The sequence below is a fragment of the Cucurbita moschata genome, unplaced genomic scaffold, assembly GCF_002738365.1.
Source record: "Cucurbita moschata cultivar Rifu unplaced genomic scaffold, Cmos_1.0 Cmo_Scf00025, whole genome shotgun sequence".
Lineage (NCBI taxonomy): Eukaryota > Viridiplantae > Streptophyta > Magnoliopsida > Cucurbitales > Cucurbitaceae > Cucurbita > Cucurbita moschata.
The window spans coordinates 1,656,634-1,679,376 of record NW_019268541.1 but is presented as its reverse complement, the minus strand read 5'-3'; the positions used below and the strand labels follow the sequence as shown (position 1 = coordinate 1,679,376).

General features: G+C 35.8%; 4 protein-coding genes across 11 annotated transcripts in view; 3 read left to right on the top strand and 1 right to left on the bottom strand.

The window, feature by feature from the left end:
- The first annotated feature begins 2,113 nt into the window (after positions 1-2,113).
- LOC111461377 (isopentenyl-diphosphate Delta-isomerase I) lies at positions 2,114-5,342 on the top strand. The gene is made up of 6 exons (XM_023104884.1): positions 2,114-2,347; positions 3,940-3,995; positions 4,111-4,202; positions 4,444-4,546; positions 4,634-4,771; positions 4,840-5,342. The coding sequence occupies exons 1-6, from the start codon at positions 2,283-2,285 to the stop codon at positions 5,091-5,093; spliced, it is 708 nt and encodes a 235-aa protein (XP_022960652.1). The 5' UTR covers positions 2,114-2,282; the 3' UTR covers positions 5,094-5,342.
- A 1,006-nt stretch (positions 5,343-6,348) lies between these two features.
- On the top strand, positions 6,349-9,145 carry LOC111461380 (putative 4-hydroxy-4-methyl-2-oxoglutarate aldolase 2). 2 transcript variants are annotated; one of them, XM_023104888.1, is made up of 2 exons: positions 6,349-6,500; positions 8,299-9,145. In XM_023104888.1, the coding sequence occupies exon 2, from the start codon at positions 8,342-8,344 to the stop codon at positions 8,840-8,842; it is 501 nt and encodes a 166-aa protein (XP_022960656.1). In that variant the 5' UTR covers positions 6,349-6,500; positions 8,299-8,341; the 3' UTR covers positions 8,843-9,145. The 2 variants fall into 2 exon arrangements, with proteins under 2 accessions (XP_022960656.1, XP_022960655.1); XM_023104887.1 differs by having other exon boundaries at positions 6,357-6,500; positions 8,329-9,145.
- A 2,854-nt stretch (positions 9,146-11,999) lies between these two features.
- LOC111461729 (WRKY transcription factor SUSIBA2-like) lies at positions 12,000-19,840 on the top strand. 3 transcript variants are annotated; one of them, XM_023105358.1, is made up of 8 exons: positions 12,001-12,558; positions 13,315-13,393; positions 13,586-13,765; positions 15,881-16,767; positions 17,253-17,411; positions 17,738-18,642; positions 18,768-18,881; positions 19,063-19,840. In XM_023105358.1, the coding sequence occupies exons 3-6, from the start codon at positions 13,661-13,663 to the stop codon at positions 18,459-18,461; spliced, it is 1,875 nt and encodes a 624-aa protein (XP_022961126.1). In that variant the 5' UTR covers positions 12,001-12,558; positions 13,315-13,393; positions 13,586-13,660; the 3' UTR covers positions 18,462-18,642; positions 18,768-18,881; positions 19,063-19,840. The 3 variants fall into 3 exon arrangements, with proteins under 3 accessions (XP_022961124.1, XP_022961125.1, XP_022961126.1); XM_023105356.1 differs by lacking the exon at positions 13,315-13,393 and having other exon boundaries at positions 12,000-12,558; XM_023105357.1 differs by lacking the exon at positions 13,315-13,393 and having other exon boundaries at positions 12,000-12,558; positions 17,738-18,691.
- A 1,080-nt stretch (positions 19,841-20,920) lies between these two features.
- The window catches only part of LOC111461652, a 2,769-nt gene continuing 946 nt past the window's right edge, over positions 20,921-22,743 (bottom strand). Inside the window, exons 2-3 of one of the 5 annotated variants that reach the window (XR_002713618.1) lie at positions 22,262-22,358; positions 20,921-21,072 (exon numbers count right to left, since the gene is read on the bottom strand). The gene's annotated coding sequence lies outside the window, so the exon portion shown is untranslated. Of the gene's footprint in view, positions 22,359-22,524; positions 22,738-22,743 lie in introns of those variants that run through there. The other 4 variants (XR_002713617.1, XR_002713619.1, XM_023105255.1 and 1 more) reach the window with 4 other exon arrangements.

Below are 22,743 nucleotides of genomic sequence, written 5' to 3'. Positions count from 1 at the left end.
AGCATATAAAATATAATCACGTGCATCACATTTTTTCAAAAGGTAAGTCCACGTGTCTCACGTGTGGGAACAAAACTCCGAATAAAATTTTTAAATGGGCTTAAATTCTGATTTTAGCATAAATATATTTTTAAATGGTGTAATTAGAAAATTAACATTTTTATATAGCGTAAAAAAACGAAAAAAAAATGTAATATTTATTAATTTTAAATATAAATATATTTTTATAGCTTTTTTAAAATATCAGACGACCTCGATATTTTATTGATATTTTATTTTAGACTCTATTCCGATCCCATAAATATTTTTAAATTTTATTTTAATATTTAAATTTTTAAAAACTAATCACCTTAGTCTTCAGTCCTTTAAACAATAGCTGTTTAATTATTGCTATTATTCCAAAATTTAATATTATTTAATTTAATACAAATATGCAAAACACATTCATACTTTGCTCCCATTTAGTTGTATCCTCTAACGGTAGGGACGATAGCTCTGGATGATCTTTTCAACACCTGCTCAAATGTCACTTGCTCCGCTTCTGGTTCCTCGGTAACAGTCTCAGGGGTTTCTTTCGTATTCGCTACAACATCAGTAGGTGAATCTTTCAACAACTCAACCTCAACTCCCGCTTGCTTCACCTCTGGTTCCTCGGTAATAGTTTCAAGAGTTTTTTGAGTATTTGCTACAACATCACTAAGCGAATCTTTCAGCAACTCAACTTCAACTCCCACTTACTTCGTTGTTTCAGTACTTTTCTTCAATTTTCTCACCGTCCTTGTGAAGCTAACTCGCTTCCGTATATTTGAAATATAATAACCGAGTAATTAAATTAAACTAAGAATAATTTTTAAAAATAGATATTTTAAAAATAAAATATCAAAATTTATTTGATTTTTTTCCACAAAAAATGGATAAAATAAGGGTTTGGTTGACTTTCTTGATTTTAAACCATGATCAACAGCTCAATTGTTTTGGTAATATAATAAATTTTCTTTCATATTCAAAGAACCAAAATTAAAATACCATTAAAATATTATTATTTTATCCATTAAATTAATTTCTTGATAGAGATGAATTTATTGCACGGTAGATCGAAATATATTGAATTTACGATATTTTTAATTGGCTAAATTTAATTTTAAAATATTTTTTAGGTTGAAAATTAATTTAGTTAATTAAGTTTTATTAGATAATTAAATTTTATTTTTATTTTGGAATTTAGAATTTAATTAATCTTTTAAGTAATTAGATGAAATATAATAAAGAAGGTAAAAAAAATATTAGCCAGATTTTTCAGATTATAAAAAAATGTGTAAAATATTTAATTTGCTAATTTAATTATTTTAAAACAATTTGAAAATAAAAAATAAAAAAATAATCAACATTAACATTTTTTTTAATTTAATAATTATGAGATGGGTACCAACTCCCATTTATTTTCTTGATTTTAATATTTCCACATGCATAATATTTAAAACACGTGTGACTTACAACCGAGCTTAATGAATATTAAAAGAATCTTCGGTCTTTTAATAGTAAATATTGTTCGTTTTGGTCCATTACGAATTCCCGTTAGACAAACACGACTCTCCACAATGGTATGATAATAGTAAATATTGTTCATTTTGGTCAATTACGAATTCTCGTTAGACGAACACAACTCTCCACAATGGTATGATATTGTCCACTTTGAGCATAAGCTCTTGTGCCTTTGCTTTGGGCTTCCCCGAAAGGTTTCGTACCAATGAAGAGAGTATTATTTGTTTATAAACCCATAATCATTCCCTAAGTCGGACTTCCATCATCCAACACCTCCACTCGAACAAAGTACGCCTCCCTTTAATCGAGGCTAGACTCCTTTGGAGTCTTAGTCATTTTTTACTACCTTCGAAGAGGCTCGACTCTTTTTTCTTTTGGAGTTGTTTGTTCGACATTTGACGAGTTACCAATCTATTGACACCACTAACTTTACTGAATAATATTATTATTACTCTAAATTTTATTTTAATTTATTTTTTGTTATGAAGGAACACTCTCGGTCATACTATCGTGTGTAACACGCGCGAAAAGTTGAAATAATGGCATCGATGGAAGCAGATCAAGTGATTTCCACTCAACGCAACAATGGCGGACGCTTCATTTCAATTCTTTAACAATGGCTTTGACCATTCTTTAAATACTGATTCTTCTCTTTCTTTCTCTTTTCACATCTTCCTTTTCTTGCTTTCCCTTCAGATTCTTCTCTCGCTTCTTCCTTCCAATCCCACCGCTGCTTCGCCATGGCAGATGCCCTTCCTGATGCTGCCATGGACGCCGTCCAGAAGCGCCTCATGTTCGACGACGAGTGCGTCTTTTCTTTCTCTTTTTATGTTTTTGTTGTTAGTCTTTTGATTTTTCGTTCCGCTTCTTTTTGTTGCTTTTGACTTTGATTTGTGCGTGGTCATGTTGTTGATTGATTGGTTGATTGATTGGTTTCTCTGTGCTAATGTTGATCTGATTTGGATTGTTTTGTGTTTATTGCTGGAGCATTGTTGTGTTATGGGAAAACGGTGAAGTGTGTATTGATTTGGATGCTTAAGGTTTTTGAGGAACTTTGAGTGTTTGTGGATCAATTTTAGGATCTGTTCTCGTTGATTTTTGCGTTACTTCGTTTGAAATCGGATGATCATCATATCCGAAAGTTTAATTGTCATTTCTCTCTCTTTCTGATGTTATTTCTCAGTTAATTTCACTTTCTTCTTCTTTCTTTACAGTTTTTGTGTAGTTTCGCTTCTTTTGACTGGTTATTTTACGTGATTGTGTTGTTGATTGATCATATGTTTCTCTCCATTGCTCTGATTTGATTCATTTGGGGGGAAGAACTAAACTCGAAGCCTGATTTTTGTGTTTATGATTTGCTGAACCAGTTGAATTGGGTCTCAATTGAGGTTCCTGATGAAATAATTTGCTCAATTTGTACAATACCATGTTTGAATTTGGATAACTATCATGTCCCCGACTTTAATGGTCGTCTCACATCCTTGTCTCTCTCTCTCTCTCTCTTGCTGATATTATCTTTCATCAATTCATTTCACCTTTTTTACGGGTTTTATGCATTGTTCTTGCTTTTGACTTTGATTTTTACGTCATTACATAGTTAATAGATCCCATCTTTTCACTCCTTTGTCCGATTGACATGTTCTCTGTTTGTTGGTGGAAGCTGTATTTGAATGGGGGAAGGAATCAAAACCAGTCGAATTGGGTTTCATTCATTTGAGGTTCCTGATGATTTGATGCTTAAAATTTTCTGGAATGATGAACATCTGTGGCACAATAATAAGGATGGAAAATGATTTGATGCTTAAAATTCCATACCTTTTGATCTGTAAGTAATGATGGAAAATGTTCTTTGTCATGTTAAATCATCACTAAATTCAAAAAGCTGAAATCTGTGATGAATCTAATTCTCTTCTAGTTCAACAACCAGTGGGGTTAAGGGATTCGAATCTCTAAACTGTGCTTGTGTTGGCTGTGAGTAATCCAACTGTTTAATATATTTCCCGAGCTTCTACGTTTTTGTTTTGGTGAACTCAGGGATTGTTATGTGTCATACCTTAATGCTTGTAACTGGTTCATCATTTTATTCTTCAACATCGTTTTTTTCGCCTCGTTTTTATGTGAATTGTAACGTGTCATCTCTTTTCGTTTCTCTCTCGTGACCCTTTACCTTGGCTTCACTGGATCACTGTGGCTATTACTCTAAAATATCTTGTATTCTCATCTGCTCAATGATGTCTTGATCATAATTCAAGGGAATTGATGGTTTTGTGTGCATATATCAGGCCTTCATTTCTTGTTGATGCCTTCGTTTCTGTTAGAAACCTTTAAAATAAATCATGCTTGCTCAATCATTTTTGGCTCACATGTTCCTCGTATTGGTCTCGAATTCATGGACAGGTGCATTTTAGTGGACGAGAACGATCGAGTCGTTGGTCATGAATCCAAGTACAACTGTAAGTCAAATCTTATATCCAGTATTGATTTAGAAGCTAGTTTCCTTGTTATTGGCTATAGTTTTGAGCTTGGATAGTGGATTAATGCTGCACAATTTGTTCTTCTAACCTGCAGGTCACTTGATGGAAAATATTGAATCTAAGAACTGGCTGCATCGTGCGTTCAGCGTCTTTTTATTCAACTCGAAATATGAATTGCTTCTTCAGGTATGTTATTCGGGTCGGGTTTTGATTTGCACTGCCTATGCATAGTTTGCTCTATTAAATAATGTTTTTGACAGATTAGAACGTTCGTTTTCATGGCATGGATGTTTTTTTGAGCCTTCTTTGTTTCTGGTTAAGTAATACTTTTCAATTAGTTGAGTTTGCTAACTCGTTGGGAGAAATCGATTTCTGTATTCTGATTGCGGAAGCTGTTAACCCACTTGATTCTGTATTACTTCTGAAGCAACGATCTGCGACGAAAGTGACGTTTCCGCTCGTCTGGACGAACACTTGCTGCAGCCATCCATTGTATAGAGAATCTGAACTAATTGAGGAGGATGCTCTTGGTATGTCTCTAACAACAAAATCAGAGCTGACCCCTACACTTTTTGAACCTCCTAATATGGATCTTCTTGTTCATCTACAATAACCAGGTGCAAGGAATGCTGCCCAGAGGAAGCTTTTGGATGAACTCGGTATTCCTGCAGAAGACATCCCAGTCGACCAGTTCACTCCCCTGGGTCGCATGCTATACAAGGCGCCCTCGGATGGCATATGGGGGGAACATGAATGTACTTTCCTTAGCTCATCTGTTTAAAAACGCCGTACTTCATTTGTTCTGATGATTGTCAATGTGCAGTGGACTATCTCCTCTTTATCGTTCGAGATGTGAAAGTGAACCCGAACCCGGACGAAGTGGCGGACGTGAAATACGTGAACAAGGAGCAGCTGAAGGAGCTTCTGAGAAAAGCAGATGCTGGAGAAGAGGGGTTGAAGCTCTCGCCTTGGTTCAGGCTTGTTGTGGACAATTTCCTGTTCAAATGGTGGGATCATGTGGAGAAGGGGACTCTCAAGGAAGCTGCTGACATGAAAACCATTCACAAGTTGACTTGAGAAGAGAGAAGACATTGTCAATCCTGTTGTTTGTTTCTTTCTTTCTTTCTAATAAGATCTGAACCTTATCTATGCTTATTTTTTCCCGTCTACGTGCATGTTTCATCGTCATCTTAGTTTCCAACCACACGATCTATGCATTGTGATACTATCTCATGTCTCAGGACAGCTCGGTCATGTTGGCTTGCTTGGACACATCTATTGGGAATTGATCCATGTGTCGATCATCTCATTGGGACATTCTGAACATCTATCTATTCGGGTTCTTTCGAGCATTAGACTCTCTCGTATCCATGTTAAACCATTTACGATATATGTTTCAGATATATATATATATATATAGAATTAGGATAACATTTTAATTTCAATTAAAAAATAATAAACAATGAACAATTATCAAACTCATCATATTTAGAGCCAGAAAATTCACAACTTTGATCCCATCTCGAGTACTTTACCATTATTGGATCTAAATCGACCAATTTTCCAATGTCTATTTAATTAATTTATTTTTTTAAAAAAATATTTTGATATTTGATGTAATATCTTATAAAGAATGTTTTTATTTCCCTATTTACTTAAAAATAAAATCTTGTTTGATGAATTTTCTTTTCTTTATTATTATTTAGTCAACAAGGGGAGATACGAATATTTAATCTGGTGGTATTGATATGACCCGAGAATCTGACGAACTCAACTCAAATCATAAAGGTTGAGTTGGATTACATTTTTTCTCGGTTTAGGTTGAGTTGAATTTTTGAAAAATAAAAAATTCAGTTCCGAATCAATTGACGTTTCTAATCGATGTTAATGAAAAATAGGGTTACAATCCAACCAAACCCTACTTTTAAAATTAATAATATTTAACGTTTCTAATCGATGTTAATGATGCGTTGTAACTTGTAAATATTTGATATTTGAGTTTTATGAAATTTTACTTATAGTATAATATGCACGATGATAACTATGATTTTTTTACATATAATTAAAAAAAAAAAACCCAATAACTCAGCAAAATCCAACACAGCTTGAAAATACAGGATTTAGTTGTGAATTTTATTCGAGTTGTTCGGGTCACCAATCCAACGAACCCAATTCAAAAGATTTTTCTACCCACGCCTAATTTAAATCTCAAACTAAAAAAAAAAAAAGAAAAAAAGAAAAATCAAAGCTAAGGCGAATTTTGAAGTTGACAAAAAGAAGAAAAAGGGAAGATTTGGTTAATTTTTAGAACAATTGAATGCCATAATTGGGTTTCGCACAACAAACTAATTTCTTCATAATATCTTCCCTTTTCACGCAATCGTCTTCCTCGTTTTCCTCTGGTCTTCCTATTTATTCTTCGATCTCCCCATTTCCCTCTTCTTCAACGCCGTGGACTCTCCCTTTCACCCCAACTTCATAAAGGTAATTCCACTTCCCTTTCCAATTCTCGATTCGATTTGGGTCTTTTTGCTGCTCTTTGAATTTGAATCTGATCTTGATTTGTGGGAATCAGTTGCTTGAAGTTCACACCGTCTGTTCTGCCCAAAAATGAATGTTGTATTCTTATTGTTCCATTTTTTGGGTTTGTTTATGTCAATTTCATCGGATTTCAGATGGGTCTTTGTTGAGATCGGTGAATTTCATTGTGAATATTGTTTTGTTCGTTTGTTTACTCTAAACGTGGGATCGTGGAGAATGAGGTTTATTGATTTGCAATTGGATCAGTTACTTTTGTGTTGATTTATTGACTATTGTTGATCTTGTTCTGTTCGTCGATTACTTTTGTGTTGATTTATTGACTATTGTTGATCTTGTTCTGTTCGTCGATTACTTTTGTGTTGATTCAATGACTATTGTTGATCTTGTTCTGTTCGTCAATTAATGACATTCTTATGTACCGCCACTTTATACTGATTTGGATTTGATGTTACTTTTTTTGGGATAAAATTTCTGCATTACAATGAATTTTGTGGAGCTATCTTGTTTGATGAGCTTATTTGTTTCTTGTCACTGAGTTTCTGTGGTTATCATTGAAGGCAAAAGATGAAAAAATACATGGATAATCAAGAGCTGGGATCTCATTTTTTTTTCGTCTTTTAGTTTTTAAATGGGATCTATAGTGTCGAACGAATAGTGTACTTTGTTCGAGAGCTCTAGAGAAAAGGAGTTGAGTCTCGATTAAGGGTGTGATGTCCCACATTGGTTGGGGAGGAGAACAAAACACCCTTTGTAAGGGTATGGAAACCTTCCCCTAGCAAACACGTTTTAAAGCCTTGAGGGGAAGCCCGAAAGGGAAAGCCCAAAGAGGACAATATCTGCTAGCGGTGGATCTGGGCCGTTACAAATGGTATCAGAGCCAGACACCGGACTTTGTGCCAACGAGGAGGCTGTTCCCCAAAGGGGGTAGATATGAGACAGTGTGCTAGTAAGGACGTTGGGCCCCGAAGGGGGTGGATTGTGATGTCTCACGTTGGTTGGGGAGGAGAACAAAACACCTTTTATAAGGGTATGGAAACCTTCCCTTAGCGGCGAGGAGACTGTTCCCCAAAGGGGGTAGACATGAGACGGTGTGCTAGTAAGGACGTTGGGCCCCGAAGGGGGGTGGATTGTAATGTCCCACATTGGTTGGGGAGGAGAACAAAACACCCTTTATAAGGGTATGGAAACCTTCCCCTAGCAGACGTGTTTTAAAGCCTTGAGAGGAAGCCCGAAAGGGAAAGCTCAAAGAGGACAATATCTGCTAGTGGTGGATCTGAGCCGTTACAAATGGTATTAGAGCCAGACATCGGACTATGTGCCAGCGAGGAGGCTGTTCCCGAAAAGGGGTAGACACGAGGCAGTGTGCCAGTAAGGACACTGGGCTCCGAAGAGGGGTGGATTGTGATGTCCCACATTGGTTGGGGAGGAGAACAAAACACTCTTTATAAGGGTATGAAAACCTTCCCCTAGCAAACGCGTTTTATTTGCTAGCAGTGGATCTGGGCCGTTACAAAGGGAAAACTATCCGAGGGCTCCATAGGTCTTAGGGGAGGCTCTATGGTGTACTAAGTTGGTTTTCTAGTTCCGTGTATTTACTGTTAACTCATTGCATATGGATTTTGAATGAAATCCATTACAAAAACATAAAATCTGTTAATTTTCCAACATGTTTGTGATTGTGTTTTATCTGCAATATTGTTTTCTTTCAAGAAATGACCAAATGGAACAATTTCTGCTTGAGCTGAATTCAATGTTTGTCTACAAACTCAAGGTGCTTGAAGCAAATGGCCTTGGTTACCACTGCAGAAGTTTGTGATGCTAATCCACAGCTCATTGTGAATGGTGAACTTCGAGCCCTCGAACCAGTTTTCCAGATATATGGTCGACGCCAAGTCTTTTCAGGACCAGTAGTCACACTGAAGGTATTTGAAGATAACGTCTTGATTCGTGAGTTCCTTGAGGAGAAGGGTAACGGCCGAGTTCTTGTCGTGGACGGGGGCGGTAGTAAGAGATGTGCAATATTGGGTGGCAATCCTGTTGTCCAAGCTCAAAACAATGGATGGGCTGGTATAGTTGTGAATGGATGTGTTAGAGATGTGGATGAAATTAACGGATGCGATATCGGGGTACGGGCTCTCGCTTCACATCCAATGAAAGCCTACAAAAAACGGGTCGGAGAAAAGCACGTCCCGATAACTATAGCTGGGACAAGGATCATGGATGGAGAATGGCTGTATGCAGATACTGATGGGATTCTGGTTTCACGAACCGAGTTGTCCGTTTAGAGAACTGTTGGTTAGTTCCCTTCCAAAGATTTTGATGGTAGGATGATATTGTTATACGAGGACGAGCACGAGGGCGAGCGCGAGGGCCAGAGCTCGTCAGTAACGCTCTTAATGTCTACTTGTGGACCCTATAATTCAACTCCTTGTTATATTTATCACTAAAATGATGTATTATTACTTGAGCTTAATACCGATGTTGTGTGCTGTGAAAGATGAACTGCTGCATTATTGTTGTAAGCATCTTATTGTGTTATGAACACTAAATACTTGATTGAAGGAAGATCCATATTTCTATGTAAACTATTTTGAATGTGTTCTAATTATGTTCAATATAATACAGACAGGTTTCTGTAGGCACCAGCTCGTGACAGACAAACAGAGCTTTTGGGTTGCAGCTATGCAAGTGCAAGAACAATGGTTAGCTGATTCCCAGGTTAGAAACTCCATGTACTTTCTTCCATTGTATTGTTTTTGTGGGCTGCGATCTTCTGGCTGTCTTGTGAAAGTTTGAAAAAGTGTTTAAAAAAACGTTTTTAATCACTTAGAACGTCGGTCGAAATAGATTCTCGTAGACTAGGTTGGAAGGACTGTCTCAAGAGATACTATTGATAGTAAGGGTCGGATGTTTGGAGATACCTTCCGGGCTCGATCATTGCCTAGTGCACAGTGCATGTATAGCTTTGGTACAATGATATGTGTCGGGACACTAAGTACTACGTTGAAGTTAGTTGGATGTTAAGTATGGTATCTCAAGACTATGTGTCGGGACACTAAGTATAGTATCTCAAGAGATACTATGATAGTAAGGGTCGGATGTTTGGAGATACCTTCCAGGCTCGATGATTGCATAGTGCACAGTGCCCGTATAGCTTTGGTACAATGATATGTGTCGGGACACTAAGTAAACTACGTTGAAGTTAGTCAGATGTTTGGAGATACCTTCCAAACTCGATGATAAATCCTAATGAAATAGGCTTCATTGCATGGTGCATTATGCACGTAGCTTTGGTACAACGTTATGCGTCGGAACACTAAGTAAACTACGTTAAAAGTTAGTCGGATGTTTGAAGATACCTTCCAAGCTCAATGATAGATCCTAATAATGAAATAGGCTTCATTGCATCGTGCACAGTGCACGTATAGCTTTGGTACAATGATGTGTCGGGACTCCAAGTAAACTACGTTATAGCTAGTTGGATGTTTGGAGATTCCTTACACTCAATGATGGATCCTAATAAGGAAATAGGCTTCATTGTATCGTGCACAGTGCACGTATAACTTTGGTACAATGTTATGTGTCAGGAAACTACATTGAAATTATGCGTACTTGTGTTTAGATTATGTCGTGATGCAAGGAAATATCCATACAACTCGAGCTCAATACCTAAGACTAACCTCAGTGTAATTAAATCATCGATAACAATCTATAATATTTATAACAGTGTGAATATGAATGAAACTTTGACGATAATACTCTTTTTTTTTACTTAATACCGGTGAAATTTTTTATTTAACGGTCACACTGAATTTAAACAGTGAAATTTTATTGTCATATATATATATATATTCTAAATAATTAAAATATTTTTATGTAATATATACTTTGAAATTATAAATTAAAGTTATAGGCTGAAAATAAAAGGGAGAGAGGTCTAATGTATTGTAAAGTTTTGCGGATTTTATTAATAAATAAATAAATTTTGTGGACTAAAATTAGCACGTGACTAATACTGTATCACGTGTCAAATTTAACGTGGGACTTCCTTTATTTTTATTTTTATTCTTATTTCCTTAAACTGATTTTTTTAATATAAAATTTCTATAAAAAAAAAATAATAAATTAAAATTTCCCATAAATTTCCAAAAAGTTTATTTTAATTTAAAGTAAAAGAATACGTTAATTACTGAATTATGTAATAATAAAACCTTAAATACGAAACTCTAATCTTTTGATCTTTTAAATATTTTTTTTAACTAAATAATATGTGGGGTTTAAATTTAAGCTATTATTTATTTTTTTTTATAATTATTTTTACGTTCAATAGAATCGTGCCTGTTGGAGTAAATAGGAAGATCGGGTTGAGGATAACTCCGTCTTTTCCTCACTCTCCTTTCTCTAATATGAATCTTAAGTTGAATGGTTTTATGCTTTCAGTCAATCCACACAGATGTATCGGGTCCTAAAAGTTCCTCAAAATGATCCCGTCTTTCCCTCATTTTCCTTTCTCTAATACGAACCTATAGTTGAAAGGGTTTTTTTTTTTTTTTTTTTTTTTTTTTTTTGCATTCAGTCAATTCACACAGAGTTAATCGGTCCCTCCTCGAAAGGGCCGGTCTTCTTCTCACTCTCCTTTCTCTAGTATGAACCTTGAATTCAAAAGTTTTCTACGGTCAGTCAATTCACACATAGATAATCGATCCTATGAAACCCTTGAAAGGGCTGTCGTTCGTAAAGAATTAAGCTTTTAATATTCATGTTAGTGATATACAAAGTAGAAGTTAGTAGCCATATAAACAACGTCGAAGTTATAAATATATTGTGAGGTTTTCTACGTTCATCCTTTCTCTAGTATGAACCTTAGGTCGAAAGGTTTTCTACGTTCAGTTAATCCACAGAGTTAATCAGTCCTAAGAAACCCTCAAAAGGGCCCCATCTTCCCCTCACGAGCCTTTCTCTAATATGAACCTTAGGTCGAAAGGTTTTCTACGTTCAGTCAATCCACAGAGTTAATCAGTCCTAAGAAACCCTCAAAAGGGCCTTATCTTCCCCTCACGAGCCTTTCTCTAATGTGAACCTTGAGTTAAAAAGTTTTCTACGTTCGGTCAATCCACACAGAGTAAATCAATCCTAAGAAACCCCTCGAAAGGGCCCCATCTTCCCCTCACGAGCCGTTCTCTAATATGAACCTTGAGTTGAACGGTTTTCTACGTTCAGTCAAACCACACAGAGCTAATGGAACGGAAGAAACCCACGAAAGGGATGGTGTCACGTGTCAGTAAAGAATTAAATGAAATATATTTGAGTGGATGGACTAAATATAGAATATGAAACAAAGTTAGGGAAGAGCTAAAAATAAACAATTTTTAAGACAAAAGAAGGTAATCTAATTTTTATGTAATAGAAAAAAAGAAGAAAAAGAAGAGAAGAAGAAGATCTTGAAGGACTATTTTAAGGAAAAAACAAATTGCAGCTAACAGAATTTACGCTTCTTTCTACCTTCCTCCCGATTTCTTCTTTTTTGGTAATTTTTCTGTTTCGATTTCCAAGTATTTCATTCATTGTTCTTCAGATTACTACGTCATCCACTTCCAGGTATAGATCTTCGTTGTCACTGCAAATCAAGCTCCATTTCGCATCGCTTGATCGATTCTTTTGTGTTATCAGCTGACGGTGACTTTAGATTATGTGAAGTATTAGTACTGTGTAATGAATGCGATTCATGGACGACAATGGGGAGAACAGCAGATCCCCAACTTCTTCAACGCCTAAGTTTTCGGATGATGAAGTTCTTGTGGATGCCAATGCTGGAAGCTTACGAGCTTCCAAGAGAGGGAGAAATGGATTCAATGTATCCAAGAACAATTTGGCGTTGCCTAGGTTTCGTACTGCGACTCCTTTGGGATCGCCTATGGTTCGATCTCCTTGCCTCACTATTCCGCCGGGGATCAGCCCTACTCTGTTGCTTGATTCTCCGATTACGCTGCTCAATACACAGGTGAGGTTTGGGATTGTATTTTTGGATGCTGGAATTTTCATGCATTTCTGTTCTCTGTTTCTTTTTTGTGCGTACATGAAATGGAATCCTTTTTCAGATGATGCTGTTTGTGATTACTTTGCCTTCCACCTTTGGAATGTAACTGCGGTTAAGAAAAACTTAAAATAATTAATAGTTAAACTTTAGAACAACAATCTAGATTCAAATCCTGTGGTTGTAACTGTGGTTGTAGGATTCAGGAGAAGAATGATGGGGCTGTGTACGAAATCTGAATTTCAAATCCTAGGTCTGAGGCATAATTAATTTAGTTTTTCGGTGTAATAGCTTCATTCGTGTGATTGTGTTCATTCCTACTGATTTTCTGTTCGTGAAAGTTCTACAAACCTTTTCATTATTATCTTCTAGTTTTTTTTTTCAAATCACCATGAAGGTTTGAGGTGGGTGGTTTCAATTTTCTTGCATTTCTTTTCTCTGTTCTTTCTTGTGTCTACGTGGAAAGAATGGACTCCCTTCGGTTGTTGCTATTGTAATTACTTTGCCTTCCACGTTTGGATGCCGCAGGATATGCAAGTGTGACTAAGAAATGCTTAAAAGAATGGATAGTCATTATTTATACCAACAAGGCGCACTTTCCTTTTCTTTTCGGTGACCTAATCATAAGATCTCCAAAATTAAATGTGCTTGACTTGGAGCTATCCTATGTTGGGTGACCTCATAGGAATTTGACAAAAAACCTTGACTCGTGTTGGTTTGTAGGGAAATGTAACATAGCGATGTCACGGTAGATGCAGGGAAATGTCAGGCTGTGTGTGCCAAATCTGCATTCTAAATCCTGGTCTGCACCCTGATCCTGAGCTTGAAGCATTACAAAATTGATTTAGTTCTTTTTTTTTTTTTGGGTACTAATAGCGATCGTATCTTTTGTACGGATTTTGTATTCTTGACAGATTTTACTAGTTTTACAAACCTTTTTATTGTTACTTTTTAGTTATTCTCAAAAAACCATTTTAATGGGATGTTATGTCAGGATTTGCCATCTCCAACCACGGGCACTTTTCCCATACATCAAATAAAAGATGAGCATTCATTGTTGAATCCTGTAATGCCTGAAGATGGAAGTAGCCACGGCAGTGAGGATTCCTACTTCAGGTTCACACCTCATGGGGAGCTTAATACTCTTCAAAGTCTTTTCAGGCTTGAAAATCAGGTAATTGATTCTATTTCTTTTACTTTGCATAGCAAGTAGTAACTTTGCCCACAATCTTTGTGAACGTGTGAGTGAGAAGGCATGCTTTAACTAGGATACAATATTGCACCCATGCATCATTCTCCATTATTATAGAAAGCTTTTGCTTGAGTTTGTAGTGCATAGAGCACAACACCCTAAGAAATCAAAAGACGGAAATTTGAATCCTAAGAAAACTTAATCCTATGTGAGTACTGAGATTGGTTTTCTCCTTTTCAACTTTGTTAGTAGTTAGGAAGTACAAGCTCATTGAGACGAAACATATTTAACTCTAAATTTTCTCAAGGTGTTTATCCTTAGCTTATGCATCTTTTGCTTGCTATTCAACCTTATCATGTGAATTTCATGTTATGGAAATCCCTAGACCCAAATCAAATGCTGATGTTTGAACTGTGTTATGAAGATCATCATTGTCTCGTGATAATAGTTATTTCCCCAATTGAAGTTAGCATCTGATTCATCGGCCTTATCAAATGTTAAATGTTGAAAATCAGTAAACCAATATTCCTATCACTATCTTTATGAAATGATCAAATGTATTTCTACAATTTGGTCTTGTAAGTCGTGACAATTTAAAACTAGAGAAGTCATTTTGTTGCAGAAACATTTTATAATTCATATAGAATATCTGAATTTTCAATTTAATAGTTATCTCGAGCTAAGCGGGTTTCAATAGAGGGTGGATTGCAGGTTTGTCAAACCTGCTACCTTTGAACGTCAGAGATGCTTGAGAACAATGAAGTAGAAAGTTTAAATCTAGGGTGATCATGGTTCAGTAGAAACGATGACTGTAGTTGGTGAAAGTGGAAAGGCAATGATACAAGTATTAGTGCACGTGTAAAGAGCATTTTGATTTCTAAGAGTATGCCTTCTTGTTTTTAAGGTTAGCAAAATCCAGAACGTAAATGGTTTGGCAGCGTGATGAAATTCAATATTGTTGGAAAAAAGCGTAGTTGTTGGTGGGTTTTCTGTTGACTCAAGCGAAAGGGCCGTGTGGAATGGTGGATCAAAATTCTCTTGCATTAATTATGGTTTTGAGACACAGATTGTAGTGGAAGATAGTTTTCAAATTGAGTTCTTTTTTTTTTTTTTTTTTTTAATTTCTCCATGACAAGTATTTAGCTTTAGCTTTAAGCTTAAACCAGGAACTGTATCAACGCTGAGGCACTGAAAAAGAATATATTTGGAGAAGAGGGAAGGAAAAAGAGAAGGAAATAAAATAAAAGGACTGGTACCGGAAGTTCTTAAGTTCAATTAATTTCAAACTATTGTTCCTTTCAGATTTTATTAGGCTTCATACTGGTGTGTTGAGAACTATTGGCCAAAACAATTCCAAAACTCGAGATGAATACTGTTAAAATCCCGAAGGATCTTATATGCTGAAGTGTACTCGTTATTCAATATGGTTTCTGATTAAAAGAATTCAAGTTTGAAAAAATATGAATGCACTTGCTTTAACAGCTTCTACTATGTTTTTTCTTCTTCTGTCTCCTTAATATTACACATGCAGAGATATACAATGTCAATTGGAGAGCCTGTCTGTTACTGTTTTGCACCTTTTTTTTAATTTTATTTATTTCAATTAAAGTGTTTTCTTATACTGAAAAAAGACATGAAAACTGTCACCTCAAACCCTCCATTGCTCCGTCATAATATGGCAGCTCCACAAAGCCCCGACTGCGTCAGGTTTGGAGCAATCTCTGAAACTTATCATCAGCTTTATCGACTTTAATATTTGTTTTGGAGCAGTGTTATTATCTCATTCTTATGCAAAAATTTCTGGTTCTAAATGGGTATCAAGAAGTTATGAAAAAATAATTTCTGACTCCAGAATGCAGAAACATAATGGAATCTTAATGAGGTAACGGGTGAGTATTAGGTAAGGCCATATGTTGAACAATATATTCTCATGTGTGAATTTTACCATATGTTAGTTAGTTTAGAGTCTTGCAGAATGGGCCAGATTATCTCGCATATTCTTCAAATAAACTGATCCTTGTAGACACTAGTCTGTTTAACGGTGAGAAAAATGGTCGTTATCATTTTGTTTCATTTTATTGCAATTTTTTTTCTCAGGAAGCTGACATTGATCGTCAAGCCTTTGAATCGGAGAAAGCACTGATGGATTTTGAATTCCTAACTGATTTTTCAAAAGAAGGTTCTGTATTGAAATATGACATCGCTTCATCCACTGGTAATAACCATTTTGATGGAAAGAGTGTTAATGGCAACTGTGACAATATGGAAAGTTGTCTTTCTGCTATAGCTAATAATCAACCATCTACACCTGAAGAATCGGCAAAAAGAGATGACAGTGAGACGCAGCATCCTTTAGAAGGTGAACAGAAAGGGTCTTGCATTCCTATGGGAATGTTAAGGACATCAGAAGATGGATACAACTGGAGGAAATATGGACAGAAACAGGTCAAAGGTAGTGAATATCCAAGAAGCTACTATAAATGTACACATCCAAATTGTCAGGTAAAGAAGAAGGTGGAGCGATCTCTTGATGGTCAAATAACAGAAATCATCTATAAGGGTGCTCATATTCATGCGAAACCTGATCCCAATCGTCGAGCCATGCTTGGATCCATGCTAATGCCAGATGATACTCCAGAAATTGGTGAAGGTGGTGGAAACCGTGCTAAAGTTGAAGCTGGGCTGACATGGAGAAACACTCAATATGGGGTGAAGGATACCAAACCCATCTCAGATTGGAGTGTTGATGGTCTAGAAAGGACATCCTCGATATCAGTTGTGACTGAGCTTTCTGATCCATTGTTAAATCCCCAAGGAAAAAATGTTGGGGTATTTGAATCTGTCGGAACTCCAGAGCTTTCATCCACACTGGCTAGTCATGATGATGATGGCGGCGGTGGTGGAGATGATGATGATCTTACTACTCAGGGAAGTATTTCAGTTTGCATTGAAGCTGATGATGCTGAGCCTGAATTGAAAAGAAGGTATTGATCTTACTATTAACTGGATATTATTATAAAATAGAAAGCCTTTAATATGTTCATTGTGGACTGCAAATTGGCTAGAAGAGGGGATCTAATAAAAGATTTGACTGTTACATGTATGGAACTGATGAAGTCGGCATCTACAGCCTTATTTTCATATTCTTTTCTGGTGAGCAGTATCTTCAGTTTTTGACGATATAGTGTGGTTGACTTTCTTAACCTCCCCGGCTCCTACCACTTTAATTGAACGCATTTTTGTGGACCTACTTAGATCTAAAATATTATGAATTACTGAGCTTAGACTTCACAAAACGTATTGTTAAGTTACCGATCTAACCCTCATTAATTTGATCATTTACATCTTTTCAATTGATGTCCTTTCGCCATAAGATTACCTCAAGTAGCTCGAGTTTGTTAAAAACATCCTGAAAAAGTTCATAATGGGTTGCAAAGATTGCTCATCTTCTGTGTGACTATTGTTGCAGGCGAAAAGAGGGTGGTTCAATTGAGACAAACTTGGCTTCTAGATCCTTACGTGAACCAAGAGTAGTTGTCCAAATTGAAACTGACGTTGACATACTTGAAGATGGGTATCGTTGGCGGAAGTATGGGCAAAAAGTTGTCAAAGGAAATCCAAATCCAAGGTACTAACATTTAAATCCATGCTAGTGCGTGTGTGAATGGGTTTTTGTTGCATTCTACGTTGTGTTTCTGAGGACCAAAGGGACGATGAATGAGTTTACTGTAAAATTGATAGCTCTTACTCCATTAATATTCTTATTTTGCTCGTACTTCAAAAAGTTTTCCTCGAGTTAAAATAGTCTCTGTTCTCGAACTTTTGATATGATCTTGATTTGTGAATTTGAAGATCGAAAGGATGTGGTGTAGGCATCAACATGGTATTGTTACTGCTTGTCATAGTATATTGATTATGTCTCCTATCATTTAAGAATTACTGTTTCGTCTACAGGAGCTACTACAAATGCACGAGTGCAGGCTGTGCAGTAAGGAAACACGTTGAGAGAGCATCACATGATCTGAAATGTGTTATAACAACATACGAAGGAAAACACAATCATGAAGTGCCTGCAGCAAGAAATGGCAGTCAAGTAAACTCGAGTAATGGCAATAGCCAACCTTCTACTTCTCATGTGCAACCGAACATGGATTTGTCCAGAAACTCGAACGTCGCAAATTCCGAAACACAAATTCAAGATCTTGCCGCCCAGTTTTATCCAAAACCTGAATTTAACTATGACTATCAGAGATCTGGTTGTTTTGACACTTTTAGGAACGATATAAAACTTGGAGCTCCTTCATTCTGTCAAATGAAGTTCCCTCAACTGCGACACACCTTGCCTTATAGCTCCTTTGGTTTAAATTCAAAGCATACTTCAACAAGCATCTCTGGTTCTTTGGCATCTGTGGTTCCAGACTTCCCAATTTCCTTGCCATTGAACCAAAACTTCTCAGCTGCTGGTTTTGATTTTACCAATGGAAGACCAATACCATCATTTCAGGTTTTCCTCTCTGGTCAGCAGCTTAGAGAAACTGATAGATTCCTCACGCCCAAACAGGAGCACGATGACGATAACATCCGTGCTTCTTTCCAACCAATTGTTGATAGTTCAAGTGGATCTTCATCATCATTGGTCTCATCAGTTTATCAACATATGATGGGAAATTTTCCGTAGCTTATTCGTTCTTCACACAAGTGTATAGGTGTAGTAAAGCTCCATATAGTTTCCACAGTAACTCTGCCTCAAATCTCTTCAAGCTATTTCCAAAGTGGCAGAAAACGTTTAAATACAAGTACTAGTGTTAATTCAACTGAGAACAGCAGTAGCCGAGGTCGAAGCTTTGATCATCTCTTGTGTAAGCTCTAAAATAAGTTCCTCAGAGGCATTTTACCATCCACCCACATGTCTATAACTCTGTAGAGCTCAATTTTGATTGTTTATTACTCAAGTTAAAAACACTTACCTTCTGCATTGTTTCAGTTACTGATGTCCATTCCAGAACAGACAACTTCAGGCTATGAAGAATGGGGTATGGGAGATCATGCCACTCACTCCTCAGATGGCTATCTTGCTCAATGCTGCCTTCCACATCAGGTTAGATTCTTGAACTGACTAATTAAAGAGGCATTTTGTGAAGTAATTGAAGAATATCTGAGCTGTGAGTTGATGATATCCATTAAAACTACCTCTACAAAGTTTACTAGAACAGAGTAGCTAAACATGGGTGAGGCTCTTGATCTCACCAAACAAACTGCCTTTAATTGAACTCTTGCAGGTGAATAACTATGGCCCAAGTCCCTCATTTCCAGTGTTGTAGGTAAGTCGGAGGTTCAGGGGTCATTTGATAATGTTTTTGTTTCCAATTTTTAAGAGAAAAAAAAACGTTTGGTAATTGTTCTCCTTACTTGTTTCTCATTTTTTCAGAAACGTTTTCGAAATTGAGTAGAAATTTTGAAATAACAAAATCAAATTTGTTATTTGTTTTTGTTTTGAGTTTTTTTTCTTTGTTTTTTTCAACACAGATAGAAGCATTGTCGTTTTTACTTTATAATAAGTATCTTAAAATAAATGTAACATAGAGATTTTAGTATTTCAATTTCAAAAATTAGTTTTCATATAAAGTTTTGAAGATCAGAAAATAAAGAACGATTGCCAAACATGTTTTTCACCTTTTTTTTCAACAAAAAAATAATTGAAAAACGGGAAATAAGAAGTGGTTGTTTGTTTTTTCGAAAAAGAAACAAGAAATGAGAAACAAGAAACGGGAACGACAACCAAATGAGTCTCTGTACATCGCAGGGAAAATCTTCCGTCTTGAGTTTTATACATTCATTAATTTTGAGCTGACTACCTTAATTTGATTTAAATTATTTCTAGAGAGATATGTGAGCAATGTTGAGATATGTGAACGATGTTATCAAATGCAAATTTGTTCTTTCTTTGTAAATCAAATAAAAGAAAAATATATGTTATAACATAATCTTATATGATCCGGTCCTCATTTTGAGTGAACTATGAACTTCTACATTGGAGACTTTGTTCTTTGATTGACATAAACGACAGTGTTCGATAAATTTATTGTTTCGTAGATAAATTTATTGTTTCGTAGATATGACTAAATTGGGACGGGTAAATATAGTATTGTAAGATGAAGTTGGCCTGTTTGTACATTTAGATAGTTTAGTGAGTATTTTACTCCTAAATTTAAACTATGAGGTCTTAGCCTCTTGTGAAATGACATAAATAATTGGTCTAATTATAAGACTGACCAAAGAGTAATATGTAATTAAAAGGCTAAATCTTTGGACCGAACTAAATCATTATTAGCTACTTTAGAAGAATTAATCGACCATGTAAAAAGTAACTTTTGGTTAATGAATGAGGATAGTATAGGTTGCTTTCGTCTCAATATCATCGATTGTGGAATCTAATCAGTTGTTGATTGTGCGAGTCTAATCAGTTGTCCGATGTATAACTCAAAACAATCTATCCTACTAACATATCATCCTTGTTCGATTATTGAACTTTTAATTAACTTAAAAACCACTATTTCGATTATTGAACTCTTAATTAGCTAAAAAACCACTCGAATGAGCAAACATTTGTATGAACTTTTGAGAGTGTGTATAAAGGGGCATTATGAAATTATTCTAAATCCCATGTTTATACTAGAGCACCCTTTTAATATTGTCTTCCACTTGTATACCCTCTCGAATGACCAGACAGACCCATTCAATATAGAACAATTTGTAAAAGAAAATTGTCTACCCTCTCGATCGATCTTCCACTTGTATACCCTCTCGAATGACCAAACAGACCCATTCAATATAGAACAATTTGTAAAAGAAAATTGTCAAAAGCAAGTTACAAGTTAAAAGAAGAATAAAGTTCATCTTCCAACTTTCAATCGAGCCCAAATCATGAGTTTAGAAACAAGTTATCAACGGGAAGTCATGTTTCAATATAGCAAGAAATGGATCAAAGCAACTACAAGACCAAGTAAAGCTGAGCTACAACACTTTATAACTTACATTTTTGTAAGTTATTATAACATTTTTGCAAGGCATTGTTCAACATTACTGATTTAGTGCATGCCCATTTCAACATATCACATATGAAACTGCAATATAAAGATGATTTATCCATCGGTTGATATCAATTTTAAGCTCGAACTAACACCAACTGTCGAAGGAGCTTCTGCTGCAACAACGCTGCATATATTTCGTTCATTTGGTCCCATTTGATCCATCCTTGAGCTTGCTCGCCAACCGACCTGAAAATTTTGCTACCGACCCAACAGAAAAAACATATAAACCAACCGATCGAGAAGTCGTTTCAACTGATTTCAAAACAGTTCAGTTTGACAGAATACTTCAATCATCCCTAGCAAACAACAAACATCCATCCTTCAAACAAATAATGCTCAAATAATGACAGTGACCAAACTTGAAACAACTTCAACTTTCAATAGCCAAAACCTAAAAACTTCAACAAAGGTAAAAGGTGAACCCAGAACATAAGAACGCAAACAGCGACCCAATTGAACGCATCACCGAGTTCGAGAAAACTACAAGGTTTTCTCCCAAATAAACCAGCATAATCGACCTTACCGGTTGCTAACTAAAAACCTAACCTGATATTAAAGCTCTACCATCAGAATATGCCATTGCTTGATATCAATGTGATCTTTTAATACAAAAACCAAGTTTAGAGAAATATAAAAGAACGTACAAGTGCATATGAAAAAGAATCCAAACACTAACTACAAAAAAGGACTCCAATCCACAAGAATCAAAACCAAGCTCATAAGTTGAATCTGATACCGAGGGGATTGAAATTAACCACTAAAGATTATTGCCTTTACAAGAAAATTGTGGGACAGTAGCTCCTTGGAGCCCAAGTGCAAGGTGGAAAAGGTAAGATTGGAGCCTGAGTGAAAAGAACAACAAAAATGTAAATATAAATACACAGATATTGATAGATTGTTGTGAAAGATCTCATTCATAAAGCTTCTTCAAAGAAAAAAAAAAAAAAAAGGCCAACCCCAAACAAGAACTCAAAGGCACTCGAAGAGATGAGACATCAACTTTATTCAAAGACTTGGTCAAATAAAGAACATGATACTTGGGCTGTCATATCATTGAAAACTTCAGCTATCTTATTTATACCAAAAGGTTCAGCTCTTTTAGCAGCTAAATATAACTACCACAAAAAGGTAAAGCTATAAAAACTTAAACAAAATGGATTATAATGATCAGTTAAATCTACTCATTCCGTGATTCCGAATCGACAGACCCTTTTGAGATTTTAGAACGAACGACGACCAAGTAACACTTTGATTTGACTTTAACTCATTTCCCGGAATCTGAGATGTCCTGCCAAAAGACTACTTTTTCTCCCAAAACATAGTTGTTTTAACAACTTAAGCAAGCCTCAAAAACATAAATATCATAGAATATAAGAGTTGAACTTACATAAGTGAAGCCATGGCGACCACAGAGACGATTGGATTTACGAAATTCCTCCTTCAGAGCTGGGTCAACTCCTAATCATTCCCCAGTAATCTACTTTCTAAATATCAAAATAACAATAAAAATCACACAACATATTCTCAAGTCATAAACAGCTTAAGCCTGCAACATTCCAGCAACACCTTAAGCTCACTCTAATCTAACTAAAATTAAACATATGACATGATAAGCAGGGAAATAAGAACATGAAACACCTCCATCATTACCATAACAACCATGATCATGTTTTTATGACATATACATAATTGCAAGAAGCTCAAGAAGGGAGACCGCAGCTCCAAGGACATCAAATATGTTTTACTCAAACACCTTACAAGTTAAAAACCACTTTCCATCAGCACCAGAGTGAAGACATAGAGAGACCCAGATTAAGAACACAAAAAAAAAAAAAAAAAAAAAAAAAAAAAAAAAAAAAAAAAAAAAAA

Coding starts and splice junctions, on each gene's coding strand:
- LOC111461377 (XM_023104884.1), top strand. CDS start 2,283: ATGGCAGATGCCCTTCCTGATGCTGCCATGGACGCCGTCCAGAAGCGC. Junction 3,996..4,110: donor TCATGAATCCAAGTACAACT/GTAAGTCAAATC, acceptor TCTAACCTGCAG/GTCACTTGATGGAAAATATT. Junction 4,772..4,839: donor CATATGGGGGGAACATGAAT/GTACTTTCCTTA, acceptor GTCAATGTGCAG/TGGACTATCTCCTCTTTATC.
- LOC111461380 (XM_023104888.1), top strand. CDS start 8,342: ATGGCCTTGGTTACCACTGCAGAAGTTTGTGATGCTAATCCACAGCTC.
- LOC111461729 (XM_023105356.1), top strand. CDS start 12,274: ATGCGATTCATGGACGACAATGGGGAGAACAGCAGATCCCCAACTTCT. Junction 12,559..13,585: donor TTACGCTGCTCAATACACAG/GTGAGGTTTGGG, acceptor ATGTTATGTCAG/GATTTGCCATCTCCAACCAC. Junction 17,412..17,737: donor AAAGGAAATCCAAATCCAAG/GTACTAACATTT, acceptor TTTCGTCTACAG/GAGCTACTACAAATGCACGA.